The following is a 25,806-nucleotide window of genomic DNA, read 5'->3' on the forward strand; positions in this document are numbered from 1 at the left end:
GCCACAATAAGCTCGAAAACCAACTTTCACACTTTTCACATTTTACACACACAACACAACTGATTCACACACACACACACACACACACACACACAAAATGCCACATACAGCTTTGTGAGATTTTGTGTGTTTGTGTAGTTAGAGTGAAACACTACAGAAACACACCAAATCTTAGAAAGCTGCACAAATATTTTATTTTATTATTTTATCTTATTTATATTTTTTGATAAAAGTAGCTAAATTTAAAACTTCCTTAATTTTAAACTGCTATGTCTAAAAAAAAACTCCTAAAAAACCCCCCAATTAACTATTTTTTTTAAAGCTCCCCCCCCCAGTTTCTTACCCAATTGAAGGGGCAAGGCAGGCAGATTGAGTTGCTCACCGATGAGATGGATTACAAGCAGGCAGATTGAGTTGTTAGCTGATACAACTGATTGCTGCAGCCAAAGCAAGGCGAGCCCGAAAGAAGCAGCAAGCTGCCAAGTAGGCAAGTGGGGACTGGGCGATTGGATGGGCATGGGTGATCTGGTCCGAACCGGGAGAATTTCACCCCTGGGCTTTTCACAAGGTAGGAACCTGCATCGAGCAATCAGTGGTCACCATCTTGCTTCTCTTTTCTTTAATGGGAAAATCCTGTAATCGTACAGGTCAGTTGCCTGGAGCCAGATGTGAAGTTCAATTAATACAGCTATCTTCTTTGTTTTGCATTCAGCTCTGGGCTCATCTCACCCAAAAAGAGGTGGACTACCTCTCTCTTGTCATTTGGGAGACACATAATCTTACACAAATAAGGTCTTATATGTGTTGTCTGTCTTCTTCATCTTAAAGCTCAAGAACCAGCTATCCATGGTATCTTTTAAAATACCTTGAATGAAGCTTGGTCAGCATTTATGGAGAACACAGAAGTAGCTTCTAAATTAAAAGTGAATGAATCTAACTCATTCTTGGTGAATTGATAGGAATTGGTTCTTTTCTAGCCCCTTTCCAGACTAGGAAGATTACTGAACAGAAACTGTGACCAGGACGTGGGATGAGGAGCACAGGCAGGGTTCTGTTATATTAATTGACTAACTTCTTGAGATAGCAATGGAGACAAGGGATCAGACATTATAATAATGGTTGTTCAGAATTCTCTCAAATTGGAAGGTGCTATGACTACATATGTCCATAGTTTAGAGTCAGTTGGTGTAACAGTCCCTAACCTAACCTAACTTATTCTGATTTATAAAATAACAGCCAAATAAAGAACATAAATTGTGATTGCTGGAGATGGTGTGTATTATAATCCTGAAACAGGTTTATAAATAGCAATAGCACTTAGTTTTATTTACGCTTCACAGTGCTTTACAGCCCTAAGCGGTTTACAGAGTCAGCATATTGTCCCCAACAATCCGGGTATTCATTTTACCAACCTCGGAAGGATGGAAGGCTGAGTCAACCTTGAGCCAATGAGATTCGAATTGTCGAACTGCTAACAGTCAGCAGATTTAGCCTGCAATACTGCATTCTAACCACTGTACCACCAAATAAGGATTCTAAGAGCACGGAATAAGAAGAGGACCCTATGGCTAATATGATTATTATTGTTGTTGAGTAGACTAGCTTTAACAGCTGTTGTCTAATAAGCTGCAAGAAGAACCCTAATCACATCCTTTAAATCCCTAATCACATCCTCTAAAATGAATTCTATTTTCTGGTCTCTATGAAATAATTGTCTCTTCCCTTATAGGAGATTATCCAATTTAATTTCAGAAGACTAGACAGTGTAGTGCTGTACGAGTCATTGTGGATATAAGAATTGATATTAAAGACTTCTTTAATTACACATCTGCTATACTGGGAGAGGACTAGGGATGACATGATAGAAAACTTCTAATATTTGAGGAGTTGTCAATCTATTCTCCAAAGCACCTGAGGCAGGACAAAAAGTAATGGATAGAAACTTATGAAGGAGAGATGCTACTTAGAACTAAAGAGAAATTTCCTGACGGGAACAATTAACAATCAACCAGTGGAACAGCTTGCCTCCATCAGTTGTGGGTGTTCTATCACTGGAGGTTTTTAAACAGAGATTAGACAGCCATTTGTCTGAAATGGTACAGTGTCTCCTGCTTGAGTAGGGGATTGGACTAGAACAGGGGTCTCCAACCTTGGCAACTTTAAGCCTGGAGGATTTCAACTCCCAGAATCCCCCAGCCAGCAAAGTTGCCAAGGTTGGAGACCCCTGGACTAGAAGACCACCAAGGTCCCCTCCAAATCTGTTATTCTTTTATTCCATTATTCTGTTTTGCAATGCACCATGGATGCCTTGAATTTGCAACATTAAAACTAGGAAAACTGATATAGCTTCAATCTTCAGAGGTAACATATAAAAAGAAGCGAAAGAACTAGAGGGTGACATCTTCTGGTTTATATGGAGATCTCGGGCCCCGTCCAAATGCTCAGTACTGTACATGCTTATTGCAAAGACAAAACCAAAATTCCAAGAAGTCAGCCATTCAAAAAGCTTCATCCCAGAATGTTATCTAAGAAGCAGCAACCATTTATTTCTTCCTTCTCTGGTGAAGGCTTGAGAGAGAGATACAAACTGTCACAGTATAAAGGCAGCAATTTACTACTCTACTGTGTTATTTACTAGCTGATATGACATAAGGCATAGCAGAAAGAATGCTAAACAGAGAAATAACAAGAAACATTTTTAAGAAGTTCTTCAGATACTCCTGAATGACACTCAAGAGAAAAAAAAATTAACGGAACAGCGAAAGCTTCACTTGTGACCTAAATCCTTTAACTACAGAATTATTTCAAATAGTTTCAACTCTTTATTTTGAAACTAAATAGTTTACTTACTTCAAAATCTCTAATGATGTTCAAAATGATACCTGTTACCTTCTTCTTTACTTTCCGCATCAGATTAATTCTAAATATGCTGTACTTATTATTTGAGCACGTCACTCCATATTCAAGACAGAAGCCTGATGAAGAGCTTTAGATACAGGTAGTTCTCAATTTAACAGTTTGCTTACATCACTAAAAAGAGGCTTATGACAATTTTTCACACTTACGAACATTGCAGCATCCCCATGTGATCAAAATTCAGGCGCTTGGCAACTGACTCATATTTATGACGAGTGTAGTATCGCGGGGTCATGTGATCACTTTTTGCAACCTTTAGACAAGCAAAGTCAATGGGGGAGCCAGATTCATTTAGTAACCATGTTACTAACTTAACAACTGTAGTGATTCACTTAACAATTATGGCAAAAAAGGTCATAAAATGGGGCAAAATTCACTTAACAACTGTCTTGCTTAGCAATAGAAATTTTGGGCTCAATTGTGGTTGTAAATTGAGGACTATCTATAATTGTGTGAGTAAAGGAAGACTGTATCATTGGAGAGCAAGAAAATAAAAGGCAAAAGGCCACTTAAAAGTAACTGTCTCATAGCAAGGGTTTAGAAGGAAAGACAGATACAAATTGGAGAATAATCATATTTGTAAGTCAAGCATAATGACAGGCTAGAATGTTATCTTGCTAGGCTGGGCAAAAATTAGAAAGCTTCCTTAATTATAGAAAAGATTCTATAGGTTTTGTTGTTTGAAGTTCTGTGAGAAGATAAAAGAAAAAAATCCAAATAACTCAAAAAGGAGAAACTTCAAAGGTATTACAAGTAATGATCATGAGCAAAGAATTTGCCTACAAAAGGCTCAGAATGATAATCTGGTAATGAAAATTAGAAGATTCTGAACTGAGAACATGGTTTGGAAGGACTAAAAGTTCAGGAATAAAGAAAGCAAGAACCATTCCCCAACCCCTGGGCCCACTACCATGGCCTATTTGGAACCAGGCTGGCATATATGCATGCGTGAACAGCACAACTTGCACGAACAGTGGGCCAATGCGCACACATGAGTGCGCTGGTCTGCTGCTTATGTGGTCGGCTCCCCTCCTCCCCACAGTCAGGCCACCAAGCCGCAAAGGTTGGGACTGCTGATCTAAACTATTTATCTAAAGCTATTTGTCAAAGATAGAAATTCTAAAGACGGCTGTACCAGACTATTTTAAAACTTAATTTTGTCAACACAGGATCATAATTTTTTGTCTGACTAAATCCAAGTATGTTGCCAGATATTTGAAGAACATTATCATAACTCCTTTAGTCTCAAATTTTGAAGTAAGGCTTTTCAAAATTGATTTAAATTGGAAATAATCAGGAATGCTTTTAATTCTCCCAGTAATATGCCCAATGCCCTCAATCTTATATCACATATTAAGTTTTCAGTAGCCTTATTATTTTCAATGCCCCTTTCTGAAGCTATGACAATTTGTCTGAATTCGGTTGCCGGTTGATTTGATCCGAGTCATTCAAAAACCTTTTTTCCTGCACTATCATTTAGTGATCGGGCAATGGGGAAATGGAGGGCATATCTCAATTTATACAAATGAGATATACATAAGCTTTGTGCCAAGAAGTTGCTGGTTTATTATTCCCATTAATTAACACGGATTACAATCTATTTTTCTGCCATAAACCTCCAGAGGTGGGGATGAAAAATCCAATTTTGTCCTTTTTTGACATCCCTTAACTACCATAATTGTAATTATAACACAGTGGCTAAAGGATGTAAATGGATAATTAGGATTCTTATATATGCCAGTATGCTAGAACCTCTTTGCCTTAGCACACAAGCCATTACAATGATTAGGCTCCAATTCAAGCAATTTTCCATACTCTTAGTCAGCGGTTCTGCTCTCTGGTAATTCTGCTGTGTTGGGAATACATTTATTTGTTAATTAAGAGTTAGGGGAACTTGTTACAGAAGCCTGAAATATAAAAATAAATATTGTATATCCAATACACAAGATTTAAAAATATTTGACTCTCATTCTGAGATTAATTTAAAATTAAATATCTTAAAGTACAAACACATAGGCAATATTTTTTTTTTGTTTTGTTTACATTTATACCCCGCCCTTCTCCGAAGACTCAGGGCGGCTTACAGTGTATAAGGCAATAGTCTCATTCTATTTGTATATTTTTACAAAGTCAACTTATTGCCCCCCCAACAATCTGGGTCCTCATTTTACCTACCTTATAAAGGATGGAAGGCTGAGTCAACCTTGGGCCGGGCTCGAACCTGCAGTAATTGCAGGCTACTGTGTTCTTAATAAGCCTTAATAACAGGCTTTTACCAGCGTGAGCTAAACCGACGTATGATGTATTACTAAATACTGGTAAGGGCTTTCAAAATTGATTTCATTTGGAAATAATCAGGAATGTTTTTAATTCTCCCAGTGAACTGAACCCTAACCCAACACTATTTCAATGCGCATGTCTTTGGTTCAATTATACCCACTGAAAAATTTATGTAAATTTGTAAATTTATGTATAAACGGAGGCATTACATGATTAAAATAGTAAATCACTGACAGCACAGCAGGCTAGTTATCTCATCTGTATTATATACACTTATATACGTATTATACATCCAACAGTTCATAAGTTGCGAGTATTAATTAATACCCATTGCATATTGAATTCCTAAAGATTCCTAAAGCAGGAGTACCTGGAACTGATAGAGTGCTTCTACAATTCCTAGTGATCAGTCAGGAGGGGGTTATGCTTTGAGACATATTCTATGGAACTAAGGCAAATAGGAAAACTGTTCCGATGAACACAGACTTCTGCTGTTCAGTCTGAATTCTTGAACTATCTAAATGACTCAACTGGAGGAAAACAGTTCTTAGGCCAGAGGCTTAGAATCTTATGATTGGAAGGGCAAATGAAGAACAAATATACATCACCATAACCTTTCAGTTATTATTATCACACCCCAATAATTGTGATCAGAACTGTAGGTGATGGCTCCCTGGGAGCCTAATTCATATTGTACAAGTTGCATTGTGACATGTAAAGAAGAGGCAAGCTAGGAAGACATGTGAGGTAGTGCATCCCCAGAGGCCCTGTGTACTCAAGAACATTCCTTCACACAACTGACATATGAAACTTTTATTTTTGGAAACGTGCATGAAATGATGTTTATCTAAGTAACCTTTAAAAATTATAATTAGGCTCTCACACGCACACGCACACACGTAACAAGTAGTCCTTGACTTATGACCACAATTGAGCCCAACATTTCTGTTGCTAAGTGAGTTTTGCCCCATTTTACGACTTTCTTGCCACAGTTGTTAAGTGAATCATTGCAGTTTTTAAGCTAGTAACACGGTTGTTAAGTGAACCTGGCTTCCCCATTGACTTTGCTTGTCAGAAGATTGCAAAAGGTGATCACATGATCCTGGACACTGCAAATGTCATAAATATGAATCAGTTACCAAGCACCTGAATTTTGATCACAATGACCAAGGGAATGCTGCAGTGATCGTAAGTAGGAAGAATAGTCATAAGTCATTGTTTTTCAGACTTGTTGTAACTTTGAATAGTCACCAAATGAACAGTTGTAAGTCAAGGACTACCTATATAGTGTGTGTCTGTACGTGTGTATATAGGGATTACATACTTCTATTTTAAATTCTTTTTAAAAATTCTTAACTGCTTTTCAGCTAATACCCTGTATCCCCCAAAATAAGACATCCCCTGATAATAAGTACAATTGGGCTTTTGAGCGCATGGCAATAAGGCCAAGCGCTTATTTCAGAGTTCAAAAAAATATAAGACAGGGTCTTATTTTTGGGGAAACATGGTAGGAACCTTGGAGAGACAAGTTTTATAGTACTGGGTGAACAATCTCTATTGAAAGAAGTTTTAAATACAAGTGTAAGTTTAACTTATTTTTTCCTTTTGGGATAAACAGCAATAGGGAGATTAGAACTGATTTTAGAAAGTTACAAATAGACTAAGGGAATTATTATGATCTTTTTCATGGGAAGGTGCCTTTGTTTTGAATCCTGTTATAAATGCGATAGAAAGAGTAATTGAAGATTAGACACTAGAGGTAACTGGAAGGAACTAAAGATTATATTTAAGAAGGGGAACACTTACTAATGGTTTTACTAATAAATACAGAATGAAGCAAAATAGTTTAACATTTGGACCTACTGAAGGATATTTTTGAACAATGGATCCAGGAGTTAATTTTAAGGGTGTCTACCTTGATAGATAGATTATGTTTCAAAGATGTTATGAATGAAGAAAAGTTTTATCTGACAAGATTGAGACTGATCTGAAAGTAGATTTAAATACCACAGATTATAAGAATGATATTGAAAAAGATACTGATCATACAAAAAATGGCGAATATCTCAAAAAGTAAAAAACTGGAAGACTGGAAAAACTTGCTAGAAACTGGAAAAATGAGGAAATACCAAAGCAAGATGAAATTATTAAGAAAATAATGGAATGTGCAGAAATGAGTAAATTGACATTTGAAATTAGAGAACAGAGAAATTAGAGAACATTAGATAAACAATACTATAAGATATAGGATTTATTTTATCAATGGCTAGATAAAAAATAGATTGAAGTTTGACAGAGATATTTATAATGTAAGAATTGTTGAAACAAACAAAATATAACATAATATCATTGGTTTGAATTAAGAAAAAGAAATGAATGATACAAATATAATTAATGTAAAATCTAGTACAACTTATATGAGGCAAGGGAAGAAACATTCAGAGTTAAATAAAAGATCAATTGATTAAAATATTTGGATGTATATTAGATTGGTAAAATGTAAAAATAAAATAAATTACATTTTATGAATATGGTGAAAATGCACAAAAGTTCTGCAATCAGCCAACCGACACACTGTCTGTATTTTGACTGAAAATGTTTTTATGTTATGTCTGTCTAGAAAAATAAAAATGTTTTTTTTAAAAAAAGAATGATATTGAAAAAGATACTGAACATACAAAAAATGGCTAATATCTCAAAAACTAAAAAAAAAAAAGAAACAAAGATAGTGATCTGGATAATTTTCCTATATTGAATTTAGCAAAGAAACTTGCTAAAGCTTGAAGAATTTTGTGAGAAGAAAGAAAGAACAAATGAAAACAAATCAAATTTTGGGTTTTTATTTGAAGGGATTAATAATCAAGATTGTTAAAATTAAAAGGAAGGAATATAATATTGGTTCCTTTGATCATTGTAAAAAAGATGTTGTTATCTCTGGTAACTCTTAATGAACTAGTATTGCTTCCTTGTACAGGCCAAGAATAATGCTGACATACTGAACTAAGACTCCCAAATGCCTTTACTATAGAATAAAATACCTACTCACCTGTATCCTCCTATTGATGAGACTGAGATTTATCCAGGGAAAGAAGTTGTCATAAAGGAGAGGATATATTAAAGACATTTATTATAACTATTTTGAAATTAGATAGATGATAGATAGACAGACAGACAGACAGACAGACAGATAGATATTATATAAATTTGTGCTACACACAAAGATTTCTGCTTTGAGCATTTCAAAGATCTGGCAACCCTAGGATTCATAATTGCTTCTGCAAACTTTATTTTCCACTAGTAGGCACTAAGCACTAGGGGGCAGTGTGGTCTCTCTCCTTTTTAGCATTTTTTGCTCTCCAATATAGAATTATACCAAGAGTGAAATAAGCACAGTTAATAAAATAAATACGTATTTTCTTCTATAGTCTCCTATAATCACAGGATACAACCATAGAGAGATTAATAATTCTTTGAAATTCTGTCACTAAGCAACATAAATTTTAAGACTTAACTACCAAGCTCAGACCTGCCTTTCAGGTCAACTATTAAATATAGGGAAGATGAAATCACTGCACTCTGAGGTCTGATTTCACAGTAATTCTATAAATAGGACTAGACTGTAAAAAAAGAAATGAAGCTCTATCATTTTGTGTTGGGGTTTAATGGAGTTTTATTTATTTTATTTATTTATTATTTAGATTTTTCTAAAAATCTAAATAGAGTTGAGTTCTGTAATCTTATATCAATACCGAAATTGAGTTTCTAGAATACATGGAGATAATGGTAAATTTTGTGACTATCCCTTCCTTTACAGTCCTTTGTTTCAACTGATCAGGGCTACATACAAGAGTGTAATGCAAAGACAAGCAGATGCCAATTCCAATATATTCATTAGTAAGAATTAAATCCACCTATCCATGCTCAAACTCATAATATAGTTAGTGAACGACCCCACTCACATCGGGGGAAACACTCTGGATTTTATTTTTGTCTCTGGACAGTGGTTGAATGATCTGGAATTAGGGGAGTTAGTTATTAGACCCCTGTCATGGTCAGATCATTTGCTCCTTCAGCTGGACTTTCGAACCGCCGACCCCCGCCACAGGGATGAACCCTGGAAGGTTCCAGACGGAGCTTGGGCCATTCCCTGAGGATTTAGCCCACGACTCGGCTGGAGCTCTGGTTGCCGCCCGGGATCGGGTGGTGGCTGGTGCTCTAGATCGAGTCGTGCCTTTGCGGCCTCTGACCCGGTGCCGATCTCATTTAGCCCCTTGGTACTCCAAGGGGCTGAGGGAGATGAAGCGCCAGAAAAGACACCTAGAGAGTATCTGGAGGGCCAGCCGCTCCGAATCTGACCAGACACTAGTTAGGTCTCATATTCGGACCTATCTGATGGCAATGAGGCTGGCAAAACGGGAGTATTTTTCCAATCTCATTGCATCAGCAGATAACCGCCCAGCCGCCCTATATAGGGTGACCCGCTCGCTCCTCCATCAGGGAGCGGTAGAGGATCCCTTAAAGGGTCGAGCTGAGGAATTTGGACAATATCTATTTGATAAAATCGCTCAGATTTGGGAAGGGTTGGACACAGATTGGGTAGATCCGGGCGGGGTGGAGGAGGCAGGTCTTGATGTTACTATCTGGGATGAGTTTGATTCTGTGGCTCCTGAGGACATGGACAGGTTAATGGGGAGATTGAATGTGACCACATGTTTATTGGACCCGTGTCCGTCCTGGTTGGTACTGGCCACCCGGGAGGTGACACGAGGCTGGCTCCAGAAAATTGTGAACGCTTCTTTGATGGAGGGTGTTTTTCCTACCGCCTTGAAAGAGGCGGTGGTGAGGCCCCTCCTCAAGAAGCCTTCCCTGGACCCAGCTATTTTAGCAAATTATCGTCCTGTCTCCAACCTTTGCTTTGTGGCAAAGATTGTCGAGGGTGTGGTTGCACAACAGTTGCCCCAATACCTGGATGAAACTGTCTATCTTGATCCGTTCCAGTCCAGTTTCCGGCCTGGTTACAGCATGGAAACAGCCTTGGTTGCGTTGGTTGATGATCTCTTGAAGGCTCGTGACAGAGGTTGTTCCTCTGTCCTGGTCCTATTAGATCTCTCAGCGGCTTTTGATACCATCGACCATGGTATCCTGCTGCGCCGGCTCGGGAGACTTGGAGTGGGGGGCACTGTTCATTGGTGGTTCTCCTCCTACCTCTCCGATCGGTCGCAGACGGTGTTGACAGGAGGGCAGTGATCGGCCCCGAGGCACCTCTTATGTGGGGTGCCGCAAGGGTCGGTTCTCTCGCCTCTTCTGTTCAACATCTATATGAAGCCGCTGGGTGAGATCATCCGTGATTTTGGGGTGAGTTGTCATCTATACGCTGATGATACTCAGCTCTATATTTCCACCCCTAACCACCCCAACGAGGCTGTTGAAGTGATGTCCCAGTGCCTGGAGGCCGTACGGGTCTGGATGGGGAGGAACAGACTCAGACTCAATCCCACCAAGACCGAGTGGCTGTGGATGCCGGCGGCCCGGTACAGTCAGCTAATTCCATCGCTGACCATTGGGGGCGAGCTATTGGCCCCCACGGAAAGGGCTCACAATCTGGGCGTCCTCCTGGATGTACGGCTGTCTTTAGAAGATCATATGACGGCCGTCGCCAGAAGAGCTTTTCATCAGGTTCGCCTGATACGCCAGTTACGCCCCTTTCTGGATCGGGCTCCCTTATGCACGGTCGCTCATGCCCTTGTTACATCCTGCCTGGACTACTGCAATGCTCTCTACATGGGGCTCCCCTTGAAGGGTACCCGGAGACTCCAACTGGTCCAGAATGCGGCTGCGTGGGTGATAGAGGGAGCAGCTTATGGCTCCCATGTAACACCCCTCCTGCGCAGTCTGCACTGGCTCCCGGTGGTCTTCCGGGTTCACTTCAAGGTACTTGTTATCACCTTTAAAGCGCTCCATGGCTTAGGGCTGGGATATTTACGGGACCGCTTACTGCCACCAGTAGCCTCTCACCGACCAGTGCGCTCTCATAGAGAGGGCCTCCTCCGGATACCGTCAGCTAAACAATGTCGGCTGGCGACCTCCAGGGGGAGGGCGTTCTCTGTGGTAGCTCCTACCCTCTGGAACGAGCTCCCTCTGGGGCTTCGTCAACTCCCTGACCTCAGGACCTTCCGCCGCGAGCTGAAGACGTTGTTGTTTCGAAGAGCAGGACTAGCGTGAACATAGTTTTAAATTGGGGTTTTAAATCAGGGGTTTTAAACGGGGTTTTAAATTTGTATTTAAAAGTTTTAGGCCATCAATTGAATAAGTTTTCTATTCCTTTTTAGCTGTTTTATTATATGTTTTCTGTTGTTTTTATTGGCTGTGAACCGTCCTGAGTCCTTCAGGAGAAGGGCGGTATACAAATATAATAAATAAGAAGAAGAAGAAGAAGAAGAAGAAATGAAAATACAATGTTTTAAATGCAACAATGAGTAAACTTAAAAAATCAAATTACAATTAAAAGGCTAGAAATAAAGGTCTACTTTTCCTTTTCCTACACATTTGGGGGGTGGACACACGACATATTTCCCTCTTTACTTAACAGAGCTCCCAGCACAGTGACATTGTCAAAATGTTTTCTTCTTTTAATTTAAATTTTTAGCAAGTTCACAATGAAAGTGACAACATTAAAACACTTAAATTATCCCTAGGAAGGACATAAGTCCTATGGCTTATATACCTTAGGGGCCAAGTCCCGGTCTTTTACAATTTCAAAACACCTTTCAAGATAAGACCCCCATAAAATTCAAAGCTGTAGTCAAGATGGGATAAGAAGAGAATAACTGTCACTAAATCCAAATCAGCTTACAAAAGGTTACCACTGACACATTGGCTCCTTCCACACCTAGCCCAACAGGATAGGATGTCCAGAAGCAATTAGTGTTCCTTAGGGCAATATCAGGAAATAATCCAGAAAAATACCATAATTGGTTTTATGAAGATCTGCCAAGACATTCAAGGAAACTAGCAAGCAAGGTGCACTTTTCCTATATAGGCATAGGTGATTAAGGAAGATCCCCAGTTCCAAGTCCCAAACAAATGACAATGAATCCAGAATCCAGGTAGTCAATTTAATCAAATGAATCTGGATCTTTTCAGTTACTTAAACCATGAAAGGAATAGTTTAGTGTGACTTAATAATCTTCTTAGATCAAGATAGGGCTTTTTCAAACAGAGTTTTTGTAAATGTTTCCTTGAAGCAGAACACATCTCATGCTGAAGGAAGTATTAACCATGTTCCATGATGGATTCTGTTTAGTCACATTCTGGCTGAGAAGAATCCACTTGAACAGAACAAGCAGTTGCTCTCTATGATCCAGCCCAACAATGGAGACCAAGATGAGGCAAATTTATCAAACATTGCAAAGAACAATCAATATGGCTCACGTGAATCTTCTCACAATCTCTGTTCTCCTCCCCCATCAACTGAATGGAGGTGATGCCACACAGTGTGGAAAAACATTGGCAGCCTTTTCTTGCTGACACAGTAGAACCTTCTTTTCCATTTTTTTTAATGTATTAAATTTATATGCTGCCCATTTCACGGTTTGAGGCATCTCTGAGCAGCTCTTGTACGTATGTATTTTTTCTTCTTTTTTGTCCCTTTGTGTCAGGGTTGACTCTTGGTGGCTGCCTGGACAAGACCCTGCAGTTTTCTTTGCAATGATATTCAGAAGTAGTTTGTATTGCCTCCTCCTTAAGGCTGAGAGAGAAGGACTGGCTCAAGAACATCCACTGACTTTGTGCCTAAGACAAAATTAGAACTTAAGAGATTCCTGTTTTCTACCCTGGTGCTTTCACTGTCACACCAAACTGGCTCTCTATTTCTTTTACTGTATCTATAACCTATCCTAGTGCCAATGGACATATGATAATATACAAGATCTAACAAAAAGAAAACAAGAACATAATAATAAATTCAGACCAATATCCAACTGGCAAAATAAATACAGAAAGAAAAATTAAATGCTCCAGTAACACCCCCCTAAAAGCCAGATAGTCATAATCAGCTGGTACGAAAAGAGACTTGAAATAAAACTCTCTCACAAAATTACTGCACCAGGCACATTCAATTTTAATAAAGTGCTGCCTGATTTGTCCCAGTGCCATGCAGTTTAGGGTTTTAAATGAAACAGTCAACATTTGACTTGAAGTCCACAGATCCACTGACCACCAGCAACCTTGATAATTGAAGTTATAGAGAATTTCTTCATCTTAGTTTATCCACCATGGATCTGATTGAACAGGGCCAACTGGACCTGCTCTAGGTTGGTCACAGCAGATATGAAGTCTGAGCTATTCTTCATGAAATAAAATATTTATTACTTTCAAAGCCCTGAAACTTTATTAGTTGCATATTTGTTTAACATCAGCCATCCTCTAACTTCAACAATTCTCTCCCTACAAGGTAAACTGAAGTCCAGGACATTGTGAATACTTCCTTACAGGCATCACTTGGCTTTTATTGCAGCTCTCTAACTTTTCCAAGCTGTCTTGCTTGATGGCCAAGCTGCTTGAGGTGCTATCGCCTTCACTTCAGGCTAAGCAACAATCTGGCAGAGCTATGAAAATCACCTACCCTTGGTTTGTGCCCCATTCGTTCCGGATGCAAAGGTGTTTGTGCACTGGATCCTTCATGTAACCTTCATAGCAAAGGCACTCACCTTGAAGTGAAAGAACAAAAACAAGAGAATAATAAATGAGTTAGTAACAACTCTGAAAAGGGAATGAGTTTTGCTGGGAGCTGTCAATTTAGTATGCAGCAGGGAGTGGAAAAAGAAAAATGCCGTACTAGGAATTACTAGGAATAGAATTGGAGATAAAAAGCGCAAGATCACAATGCTTTCCTAAAAGCCTCCTGCGTACCATTCTCGCCACCCCATCACATGCAGAGCATCATACAGCTGGGAACAATACATAAAATGGCAAAAAAAATAGGTAAAGAGTTAGAGGATCAACAAGAAAAGAAGCCTGGACATTTTTAGTGTAATATTTGATGCCTATTCTATGACTGGTCTCTGATCTCTTGCCCTACACAAACAAACAAACAAACATGACTGATTCCAGTTTCATACAATATCTGGGTCACAATCTCACATTTCCTTAATCATTGCTGAATCTGAAAATATTGATTTGCAACCTGTAATTAATTTTTTTAAATATGAATGTTTTTGCTGATTCAGTCATTATGACTCTAGGCATCTTGCAAGCAGCAACATACAAATGTCCAGTAATACAGTCATAATAATAAAAAAGTCATCCAATGTATCAGTTATGAGACATTTTTTCTATTAAATGAGATGCCAAGGAATGAGATCTCAATAACTTTTGCTTATTTCCTTTTATACTTTTATGTCTTTTATTTTACTTCCTTTCCTTCCTTTATGCCACCCAGGTCACTGCTTTATAAATTAAAACACAATAATTATTTGGAACCCTACTGTGCCTTTCAGGGACTTCTTCTTGATCAGTTCTCAGGCATTCCTGTTTGAAAACCCAGCTTTACCAAGCTTTTCATCCTAAAGGAATTACATTAGTTTAGAAAGGAATAAAGCTGTAATCACTGAATGTAGTATGGCGCACTTTTGAGGAAATACATAAAAGGTCACACTGCATCACACTGTGAGTGGAGAGCATAACAAAAGATTATAAAACTATAAAAGGAAAGTTGACAGAAAGAAATTGTTCTCCTTTCATATTGCTAGAATGAAATTGCCAACAGGTGCAAAGCAGAGAAAAGAAAGATGCTTACTCAGTGGAAAGGCCACAAGAGTGAAGGTCTCCCACTGTCCCATTCAAGCCAGCTATTTATTTAGAAGTGAATTCTTATTCCTATTCTGGTGACTATTTCATCCTCTACTTGGCCAGGCTTTTAGCAAATCAACACTTTTTTTCCCTTCCACACTCACCCTTTTCTCATGTGTATCTTTGGGCAAGTAAAATGGAAATCCTGCATAGGGATCACACCAGAAGTGGGTTTCACAAGGTTCTGACCAGTTCTGGAGAACCAGTAGAGGAAATTTTGAGTATTTCAGAGAACCAGTAGAAAAATTCTGACTGGCCCCTCCCCCATCTATTCTCTGCCTCCCGAGTCCCAGCTGATTGGGAGGAAATGGGGATTTTGCGGTATCCTTCCCCTGGAGTGGGGTGGGAATGGAGATTATACAGTATCCTTCCCCTGCCACGCCCACCAAGCCACACCCACCAAGCCATGCCACACCCACCAAGCCACACCCACAGAACCGGTAGTAAAAAAATTTGAAACCCACCACTGGCTCACACACACACACACACACAGACGTTTCTGTGTGTGTGTGTGATCCCTACTCAGGATTTCCATTGTATACATACATACATACATACATAGTTTATATCCTGCCTTTGTTATTTTTATGAATAATTTAAAGCAGCAAACATACATAACAGTTCTGCCTCCTCCTATTTTTACCCCCAACAACCACCCTGTAGAGTAAGTTCTCTGGGCTGAGAAAGAGTGACCGGCCCAAGGTGTCACCTTGATAGTTTTTATGCCTAAAGTGGTACTAGAACTCAGTGTCTCCTGGTTTCTAGCCTGGTGCCTTAACCACTAGAACAAACAGAGTTCTACATCTCTGCGTGTCTATTTGGGGGTGATTATTTTTACTCTAATATCAAAGCTGCAAATGGTAACAGTAGATTGAGATATTTGCAGTATGATTGGTCACTTGAACACCCAACCCAGGTGATGGAATTAAAGTTAGACATTGCTAGCATTAAAATAAGATTCAGTGACAATTCTAGCTCCATAAGTGACTTGAAACAGGAAGCAGGGAGAGGTCCCATTTTATCCTGCATCTCAAGCAATGAAGTAGTTTGAGTTTCTCTGCCATATATTATTATGATGCCAAAAATCTGCAATTGCTATCATAAGTTAATTTGTGCTTTAAGGCTTACAGACATATGATAATTCCACTGAATGCACTTCTTTACTCCTCTCCCTAGATGACATTTCTGAAAGCCTACATTAAGGCTGCAACTGAATTAGTTGGAAGTAAGTTCTGTCTTTTGAATTATATTGGACATATATGTAGATATGTCCAATATAAGGAGGAGGAGGAGGAGGAGGAGGAGGAGGAGGAGGAGGAGGAGGAGGAGGAGGAGGACTCCACAGTTGTATGCTTTAAATACTAGCTACATAGCTATTTAGTCAGATTATAGCCAAAAAGAACAAAAGGTACAACAGAAGTACTTATTTTGTCATTTTTTTTTGGAAGGCATAACCATTTTTACAGAATGCTGGCAAAAATCTATGATAAGCCCGAGGAGGGTGTTTGAAACCATCCCCCTCAGAGGCCTGCTACAGTTGGCAGCTGCTATGGCAGATGGTTGTGAATAAGTGAAATGCAGACACGATGGGCAAATGAGTCACATCACATCATAGGGGAACAAACATGCCTCCTGTGAGCATGTGCACAAGAGAGAAGGCTGGACCAATCTCCTGAGATATACCATCTCTAGATTTAGGGGGTAGCACCTGGAAATTCATAATTGTCTGTTGAATAAATGGTAGAATCTAGCACCATTCATATTAAAAAAAACTCTTATATTTTCAGGTTCTCCTCCTAACAGCATATATAAAATTTGAGTGCAAGTATTTCTTCTAATAGTTGATAGGAAAGATCGTCAGCCTAAATCAGAGAATGTAACATAATCCATCAAAAAATAGTCTTCTGGATGGAAGAAAAATTCAAGATAAGGGAACTTCATATGACTTTTTGTTATCACCATACAGAAACAAAGGAAATGTCAAGGTCATTTTTCCACCACAGTTTTTGATAGCTTTGGGAACTTGACAATCCACCAGATACATGTCAATCACCACATTGCACCCACCTACCAGTTTCAGGATCACACTCATGTTCACAAGGGTCGAGAAGTCGTCGGGCGCACATATCCAAGGCCCATGGCCCACTAGAATTTTGCTGGGAGAAAAGAACCACCTGGGCAGGATTTAACCAGTCACTGGCGTCCAGTTGGTTCCCCTCTAATAAGATAAATCGGCTTCCTGCAACAGAAAATGGAAAGAAACTGCATTCTGAAAGAGGAGCACTGAAGGCATTTTCATGGATGAAATCTAAATTTCCCCTAAGTCTTCACTCTAATTTACGTCACATACAAAAGAAAATTGATTTGTAATGTGAATGAATATTTTGTCTAATGTAACTTAAAATCCACTTTATAATTTGTGTGTGAAAATATCCTCAAGGTTACTTTTCTAATGTACTTAACAAGCATTGGTTCTTCTCTTTGAACAAAAACATTAGGCAGACATATTTTCTCTCATTTCTGGAGATGGTCTGGAAATAACTCTTCCTGGACCCACTTCAAACATCCCCAATTATCCTGTTTTGAAGATTCAGCCATTGATCATTGCAGATGCCTTAGACCTGGCATGTCCATCTCTAGGAGATATGGTTACACATGTGTCTGTTATCTCCTATCATGATTTTTAGGACGATTTTTACAAAAGCATATCTAGGTTAACAAAATAGTTCAAATAACAGAAAGTTTGGAAGTAAATTTGATACCATGAAAGCCAGCTGACTCTTCAACAGATATCCATGAAACCGGGTTGCTCCAAGGACAAAATCTCCTATTAAATTTCCAGCTAACTAATTTCTTTGCTCCAATCAGGGTCAGTTGCTCCATCAATCTGATCTGTTCTCCATCCTCTATTTCTGTCCTCTTTCACAAGCATCTTCCCCCTCATTGGCCTAGATGTCAGAACATCTGTCTAGACTGTTTCACTTCAGATCACAGTAAGAAATTGCATACCTTAATAAACAAATTATTGGGACACAGAAGAGTTTCCCATTAGGAAGCAAAGTTCTGCTTCAACCTGATTGGCATTTGGTTTTCTACAAGAACTAATCTTTCCATTTTTGGTATTGGAGAGTAAGTTATGTAACACACATCCATCCAATATGGTATGACCGACTTCCCCTAAGGTCAATGTTGAATTAGCAATAGTTTCCAAAGATAAAATCTCTTATTGGGTGTTCATTTATCAGATGACAAATGTGGCATACATGTTGTCAGATTCTGCTTTTCCCCCCCACTTCATCTGCCAACACAAGGTGAGAGGGTCTATGCCTGCCACAATGCAAGTGGGACACAGCTCAGCATTTTTGTAGGGGTGGCATTTGCTTCCATTGTTCTGGGAAGCATCTGCAAAGGAAAATGGGGCTCTGATACCCATAAGCCACATTTTCTTTACTGTAAACATGTTGGCTCAAAATTTGCTTATGCTTTAAAATAAAACATGTTAATGTTTTTACCTTTTGTTTATGCTAAAAAGGCCTCTGATTCTAGTTCTACACTAAATTTAAGATTATGCCCCCCTATGAAAAAGTATCTTTCTTTTACCATATTACCATATTCTCAGTGAATCTCCTACATTCTCAAATACAAAGCTCTCACTTAAACCTCTTACATAGTGCTTAATAGCACATTTTTATTAAATGTATTTGTTCCCCACTTATTTTAAAAATACTGAAGCACTTTACAACAGTCTTAAAAATATACAATAAGACCAAAATAAATGCAGGATAAATTCAGAATTAAAAACTATCTATTAAAAAAAGAGGAAGGGAAGAGAAGATTAAACAACTGGAGAAAGCAAACATAATAATATGACATCTGAAACACAATAGAACTGGGGCCTGCTGTATTTCAGAACTGAAATAATTTAAAAAGAGAAGTGCAACAGTATAGAAATCCACCTCCATTCTTCCTATCAGACAGCATTCTGCAGACAGGAAGACCTCATCTAAAGATTAAAGACCTCATCTAAAGACCTTATCTAAAGATTAATGCAGTCTGTAGAGTTGGTGGTTGAAATAATCTGGTGCCAAGTTTTTTAGAATGTTATATGGACTGCTGTTGTGGTCCATCAGCAGCCTATGGAGCTGGCAATGGAGTCAGACAACGATGAGGCTGAGGTGAGGCCAGCGCCATCGGGAAGTGAGGTGTGGACTCCAGAGCCTCCAGAGACTGATAGTAGTGAGGCAAAGGAACAGGAGGAGCCTGTTCCTAATGCATGCATGAGAAGAGCTGCCAAATGGCAAGGGCAGCTCAAGCAGAGAGGACAACTCGGGAGTAGGGCCAAGAGATGATTGGCCCCTCCCATAAGGCTTAAAATAGACCAGCGTGTTTCAGCTTGCCAGAAAACAACGTTGTAGCTGCATCCTCTGCTTTGTGTGTTTGTGACTTCTGGACATTTATCAGGAAGGACCTTTGGCAGTTTGCTTAATTGGAGTAAGGTTTGTGAGATAACTGAAGAATTTGTGTTTGGGAGGCATTTGTTTTACTTTGAGTTGAATGATGCTGGGAATGAAGTAATTCCCAGCTGTTCGAATAAAGTTTATTTTTCCACGGACTAAGTTTATTACTACCTACTTGGGCCTTGGTCACAACAGTTGCTGAAATGTGTTCTTGCATGGGACTGCCCTTGAAAAGTATTTTGAAATTTCACCTGGTGCAAAATGCAGCAGCACAGATAGTTATGGCTGTCCTAGAAGGAACATGTTACATGTCTGCTCTGTGAGCTGCACTATTGCTGGTTTGCTTCCAGGTGTAGTAATTCAAGGTGCTGATTTTGACCTTTAAAGCAATTTGTGGCATGGGGCTATCTGAGGGACTGCCTCTTTCGAATTATTTCTACCTGTCCAATCATGTCCAGCAGGAGACACATGTTGTGGATCCTGTCCACTATGGCAGTGGTTCTCAACCTGTGGGTCGTGACCCCATTGGGGGTCGAATGACGATTTGCAAGGGGTTGCCTAAGACCATTGGAAATATGGGAAGTATACTTGCAAGTCGAAGAATTGCGAATTTGGCTTCAGGTGCGATGAATTAAAAAAGAGAGAAATCTTTGCTCTGATGTCTCCCTCTTGAGCCAGAAGAAGTCAGAATTTCTTAACTTTTTAATGTATTTATTATGCAAATTTATATTATCACTCACTCATCTTTCAATCAATCCTGGGGGATAAATATAAGAAGCAAAAAGTAATAATAGCAAAACAAAAAAACAGTAAAGATGTGAAGTAAACACTATATATACGGGACCGTATATATAGTATTTCACATACCGCCGTATGTGAAGTAAACACTATACTTACGGGACCGCCTACTGCTACCGATTGCCTCTCACTGACCCGTGCACTCTCACAGAGAGGGACTCCTCAGGGTGCCGTCCGCCAAACAATGTCGGCTGGCGGCCCCCAGGGGAAGGGCCTTCTCTGTGGGAGCTCCCACCCTCTGGAATGAACTTCCCCCGGGACTTCGCCAACTTCCGGACCTTTGAACCTTTTGCTGCGAGCTGAAGACATATTTATTCATCTGCGCAGGACTGGCATAGGATTTTAGATTTTATCTGGTTTTAATGTTAGTGGGTTTTATTGTTTTAAAGATATTTTAATCTGGGCCAAATTGAATAAGTATTTTAAATATTATTTTATTCTGTATTTATTTTGTTGTTCTGTTCTTATCTGGCTGTAAATCGCCCTGAGTCCTTCGGGAGAAGGGCGGTATAAAAATTTGATTAAATAAAATAAAATAAATAAAATATATATTCAAGCAAAACAAACATGGACTGTGCCACCACATTAACACCCTAGGGCTTGAGTCAAGTGCCAACTTCTAGAGTCTTCTGAAAAGCCAACAGGATTGTGGCAGTTGGAATCTCAGTGGGGACGACTAAATTGCATCCAGAAACTGACTAGGAACCACCATAATTAATCAGGCAGAGGAGTTATATAGGCATACGGAGGAGTACCCAACTGCTCCTACTGCTGTATTCTGAATCAGCTGCAGTTTACAAATGGTCTTCAAGGGCATCCCCAAGTAGAATGCATTGTAGCAATCCAAATGGGAAATGACCAATGCATGAAAGAGCAAGAAGTAAGATTGTCACAAATGGATAAAAAAATTAGTAAAAAATGTTGGAGATGTGAGATGGAATTGGGGACTTATGAACATATGTGGTATAATTGTGATAAGGTTAAAAAGTTTTGGCAACAATTGGAGAAAATGATATTTGAAATGATGGGGAAAGTAATAACATTGAGAGTGGAAACTATATTATTGTTGGTAATTAAGGAAATAGAATTAACAAAATATGAAAAAGAATTGATTAGAATTATGATTATAATAGGTAGAATTATAATAGCTAGATATTGGAAACTAGATGTGATTTTTAGAATAGAAGAGTGGAATTCTGAAATGTGGAAACTAGCTTTAAATGATAAAATGACATGTGATATTAAAATTAAAAGTGGTGTGTATAAAGAAGATATTTTCTGGAAGACTTGGAAACCATTTGTGGACTTTGCGCTTGGAACATTGGACGCTTCAGTACCTGTACCTCGAGAACGTGGATTTTGGCAATCATGAGGATATATCCGAAGACCCAAATCTTCCTTTTATGTATAGCACAAGGGTGTAATAATGTATTTTCTTTTTGTTTGTTTGTTGTAAAAAAAGTAATAAAAAAGTAATAAAATAAAAAAAGAAAGAGCAAGAACATGGGCTACTGATTCAGAAACACACACTATTGGTGCACAAGATTAATTTTTGCAAAGGGTCTCATGGCAACAGCTTCCCCAACTTGTTGAGCAGGAGTCACGAATCCAGGTGGACTTCCAGATTGCACTTCTACTCAGTCTAGGGGAATGCTTAAAGATTTCAGGTAGGGAACAAAACCCACAATCACTTGATATTGTTAGGGTTAAGTAAGAACCTATTTTCCCTCATCCACATCCTTACAGCCACCAAGCACTGAGAAGGAACCTTGACAGCATCACTTGGGCAGCTCATAGTAGAGTTGTATAATTGAGTATCACCAATTTACTTATGATATTTAACCTCATCCTAACCAATGATCTAACCCAGTGGTCTCCAACCCCTGGTCCATGGACTGCCACCGGTCTGCAGCATGCCAGAAACTGTGCAAACAAGTGAAGCTCCATCTGTGGGATGCAGGCAGCACACAAAACCACACCCACTCTGGTCTATGGAAAAACCTATCTCCATGGAACCAGTCCCTCGTGCCTAAAAGTTGGGGACCTGCTTCATGTAGATTCTAAATAGGACTGAGAAGAAGATCAAATTCTGAGGCATCTTGTAAATCATGGATTTCAGAAAATATCCCTTTCTCCCAATGGAATTGCACTTAGAGGAAGGGGGAGAACCACTATGCCCTCAGTCCTCTAACATGGTGCAGAAGAATACTGTGGTCAATGATATTGAAAGCCCCCAAGAAATCAGAGGATCCAGATATTATCCCTATCTTTGGTTGCCACTACGCCATCTACACATGTGACTAACACATGTGAATCCAGGCTAAAGGGAGTTCACATAATATGTTTCCTCCAGGGTCCTTTCGATCTATAAGCCTACTGCCTTCTCTTGGTGAAAATTGTATATAATCACTGGTTCAAACAATGTCTTCTGGTATGTATATATGTATGTATGTATGTATGCATGTATGTATGTATTTGAGTTACATATCCCCTTATCTTATTTTGGTGACTCTGGGTGGCTTACAATATTAAAAATCATAATACCAATAAAACCACATTATATATAATGACAATTCGCTTTACTCAATCTTCAGAGCTTACTAGGTATGGGAAATACCCATATCAAATCTGAAAGAGGGGAACTAATATGTATGTACATAAATATGGTAAAAAGTATAGAAAACAATTCTGTAGGATTACTTATGTTCATGGATCCACAGACTATTAAGGGTACATTAATCTCCCAGAAGAACTTGATCCAGAAAATTAATAGGACAAAGTGGGTTGGATATAAATCAGGGCAATGAGATTTGCTCTTCACAAAGACAATAATCAATGTGCACCATGTTCAGGTAGCCATAACCTTAATTGCAAATGAATCCTACCCAGATACACATTTTATATAGTTTTCTGGAGGCAACATGAATAGAACAGGGAGGGTACCATTTCTACTCTAGCCAGGCTTTGACTATGAATATTTCTGTACAATTGTTATGCAGAAATCTTCCTCCTCACCCATTCTTTTTTTTTGGGGGGGGGGAATGGTGTGCTTCTTAAATTGTATGTCTGAGAGTAGATGTAGCCATGCTACTGATCTTTGTAAGATGTTTTGGGAGTTGTACTAATTAGAACCTAAGATATCAGAAAGCATAGAAATGCAATAAACAAATACAGGATGACCATTTGAAATTCTAATCTGTTCTTTATGGATTTATTCATGACTATATTCACGTACATATCTACAACTAATAGGAAAGGATAAATAGCCAACAGGTTTGGAGGACGCTAGCTTTCTTCAGTTGGGTGCTTTCCAGATGTGTCAGGATTGCAACATGCAGAATTTTCAGTTTGAGTTAAAAGTAGAAATGCTAGAAACTGCAATCCCAGAAAATCTAAAAGATGCCCAATTAATGAAGGCTAATGAAGATGTTACACTGTCATTACATGCTCTAGGGAAAAGCCTGTGAGAAAGATCAGTCAAAAGTAGTTGTTTTTTTAACCTGATCGATGTACAAATACATGTCAGAGTTTCACAATATGCTCTAGTAACAAACATTAACATGTATGTTACACCTAATACTGATCTGACAGTAGAAGTGACAAGATAAGTGGAAGTGGCTTACCATCAGCAATAAGATGCTCCGGTACATGAAGTGTTATCTTGACCACAAGTGGGCAACTCACATGAGAAGCACAGACCAGACCAATGACACAGCTGGTGATGCTGATGAGAGTCAGAGTTGTCTTGCTAACAGGACTTCTAGGTGAACCCACTAAAAACAGTAAGAAAAAGAAGTCAATGGAATCCAGATGTGCCTCTCTCACCGGCCACAATACTGAGCTAGCACAATGGCTCTTAGTGCAGCCTTTTATGAATCAGAGCCCTGGGTTAGTGTAATGGCTCTTCATGGGTCTTTATGAACCTGAGGTCCTGATCATGCAGCAGAAAGAGTTGCAGACACCGAGGTGAAATATAATCATTCTATTTTTGGGGGGTGGGGTGGGGAAGGAAGACATGTGAGAAACAGTCTTGCTAATTTCTCATTTAGAAATAGGTAAAAAGGTAAAGGTTCCCCTCACACATACATGCTAGTTGTTGCCGACTCTAGGGGGCAGTGTTCATCTCTGTTTCAAAGCCGAAGAGCCAGCGCTGTCTGAAGACGTCTCCGTGGTCATGTGGCTGGCATGACTCAATGCCAAAGGTGCCTGGAACACTGTTACCTTCCCACCAAAGGTGGTCCCTATTTTTTCTACTTGCATTTTTTATGTGCTTTCGATCTGCTTTGTTGGCAGAAGCTGGGACAAGTAACGGGAGCTCACCCCATTACACGGCAGCGCTAGGGATTCGAACCCCTGAACTGCCAATCTTTCGATCGACAAGCTCAGCGTCCTAGCCCCTGAGCCACCACGTCCCTATAAGATTTAGAAATAGAGCTGGGCAATTTCTTGAAGCAGTGTCAGTTAACAGCCTGTACCTTAATTGGTGGCTGTGAACAGCAGTATCCCTCATTACCAGCCCACAAGTGCGTAGACATCAGGTTCCCCAGAGTAATTAATGATACTCCGTAGACTGCTTCAGTCCGCCTGCTTTCTCCAAACGGAATCTATTCTTGTCTCAGTCATGCTTCCCTGAGTAGCAGCCTCTTTACACTTCCCCATGTGTCAAGGCATTTTGCCATCAACTCTCTCTTGACAGGCGGTATGACATCCCATCCAGGCAGAAGCAGCGCTCAGATATGCTGTGAGGGTAGCACGTAAAATCTGAAGCCACAGACAAGCTCTTATGCTTAGCCGCTTGTTTTTTACGGCCTCAGGCCATATGAAATGCGAATTATGTGGATTGTTTGTGTACGTTTTAGCCAGCCACCTAAAGGATGCATCTGTGGTAAAAGCTGAAAGTAAAATGATTTCCTTGAAAAAATAAATCAATGAAAACAGATGAGTTTCAAAACAAATGCATTGAGCAAGGTTGTTGTTTTTTAAACATAAAATAAAAATCATGGTCTGCTTCTGTTACCTGGACTGGGTGGAACTAATTACAGAACTTCTGTGTTTGTATTCTGTACACACAGCAACCATATAAAGTAAATGAAGCTGACTCCTAACATCTAGTGGCAGTGACAATGTTTTCTCATGTTCATTCTGTTTCTGTCATTGCTCCCTCTTTGTATGTTGCCCTTGCCTTGACCAGATGTCTCTTTTATAATTAGCATCTCAAATGTTTTCTTTATAGGGCAAACAGGGCTTACCATTATTATTTTTTTGCTGCTACCTTTTATGTACAGTACACCTTAGTAGTGTGTACTATTTGCAGCTGACGAGCTGTAGCGATCCCTTCAGAATTGTGGGGAGGAAGAGAATGCTGCCGCCCTACCAAATTTCAAATACTCACTCAGCTACCTCTCATTCTTGATAACTCTTCTGGAATGTTCCTCAAGCCCATATTCTGATTTCTTCTTCATTTAGGAGTTATATTACTACAATTATCCATCATGTCTTTACTATC

The 25,806-nt window shown here is 39.3% G+C and overlaps 1 protein-coding gene across 1 annotated transcript in view; it reads right to left on the minus strand.

Annotated features, from left to right (window-relative positions):
- Positions 1-25,806, minus strand: part of ASTN1 (astrotactin 1) — a 251,664-nt gene that overhangs the window by 97,140 nt on the left and 128,718 nt on the right. Inside the window, exons 6-8 of the mRNA XM_058177507.1 lie at positions 23,924-24,073; positions 17,117-17,284; positions 13,820-13,904 (exon numbers count right to left, since the gene is read on the minus strand). Of these exons, the coding sequence (XP_058033490.1) occupies positions 13,820-13,904; positions 17,117-17,284; positions 23,924-24,073 (403 nt within the window). The remainder of the gene's footprint in view (positions 1-13,819; positions 13,905-17,116; positions 17,285-23,923; positions 24,074-25,806) is intronic.

The sequence above is a fragment of the Ahaetulla prasina genome, chromosome 3, assembly GCF_028640845.1.
Source record: "Ahaetulla prasina isolate Xishuangbanna chromosome 3, ASM2864084v1, whole genome shotgun sequence".
Taxonomy (NCBI): Eukaryota; Metazoa; Chordata; class Lepidosauria; order Squamata; family Colubridae; genus Ahaetulla; species Ahaetulla prasina.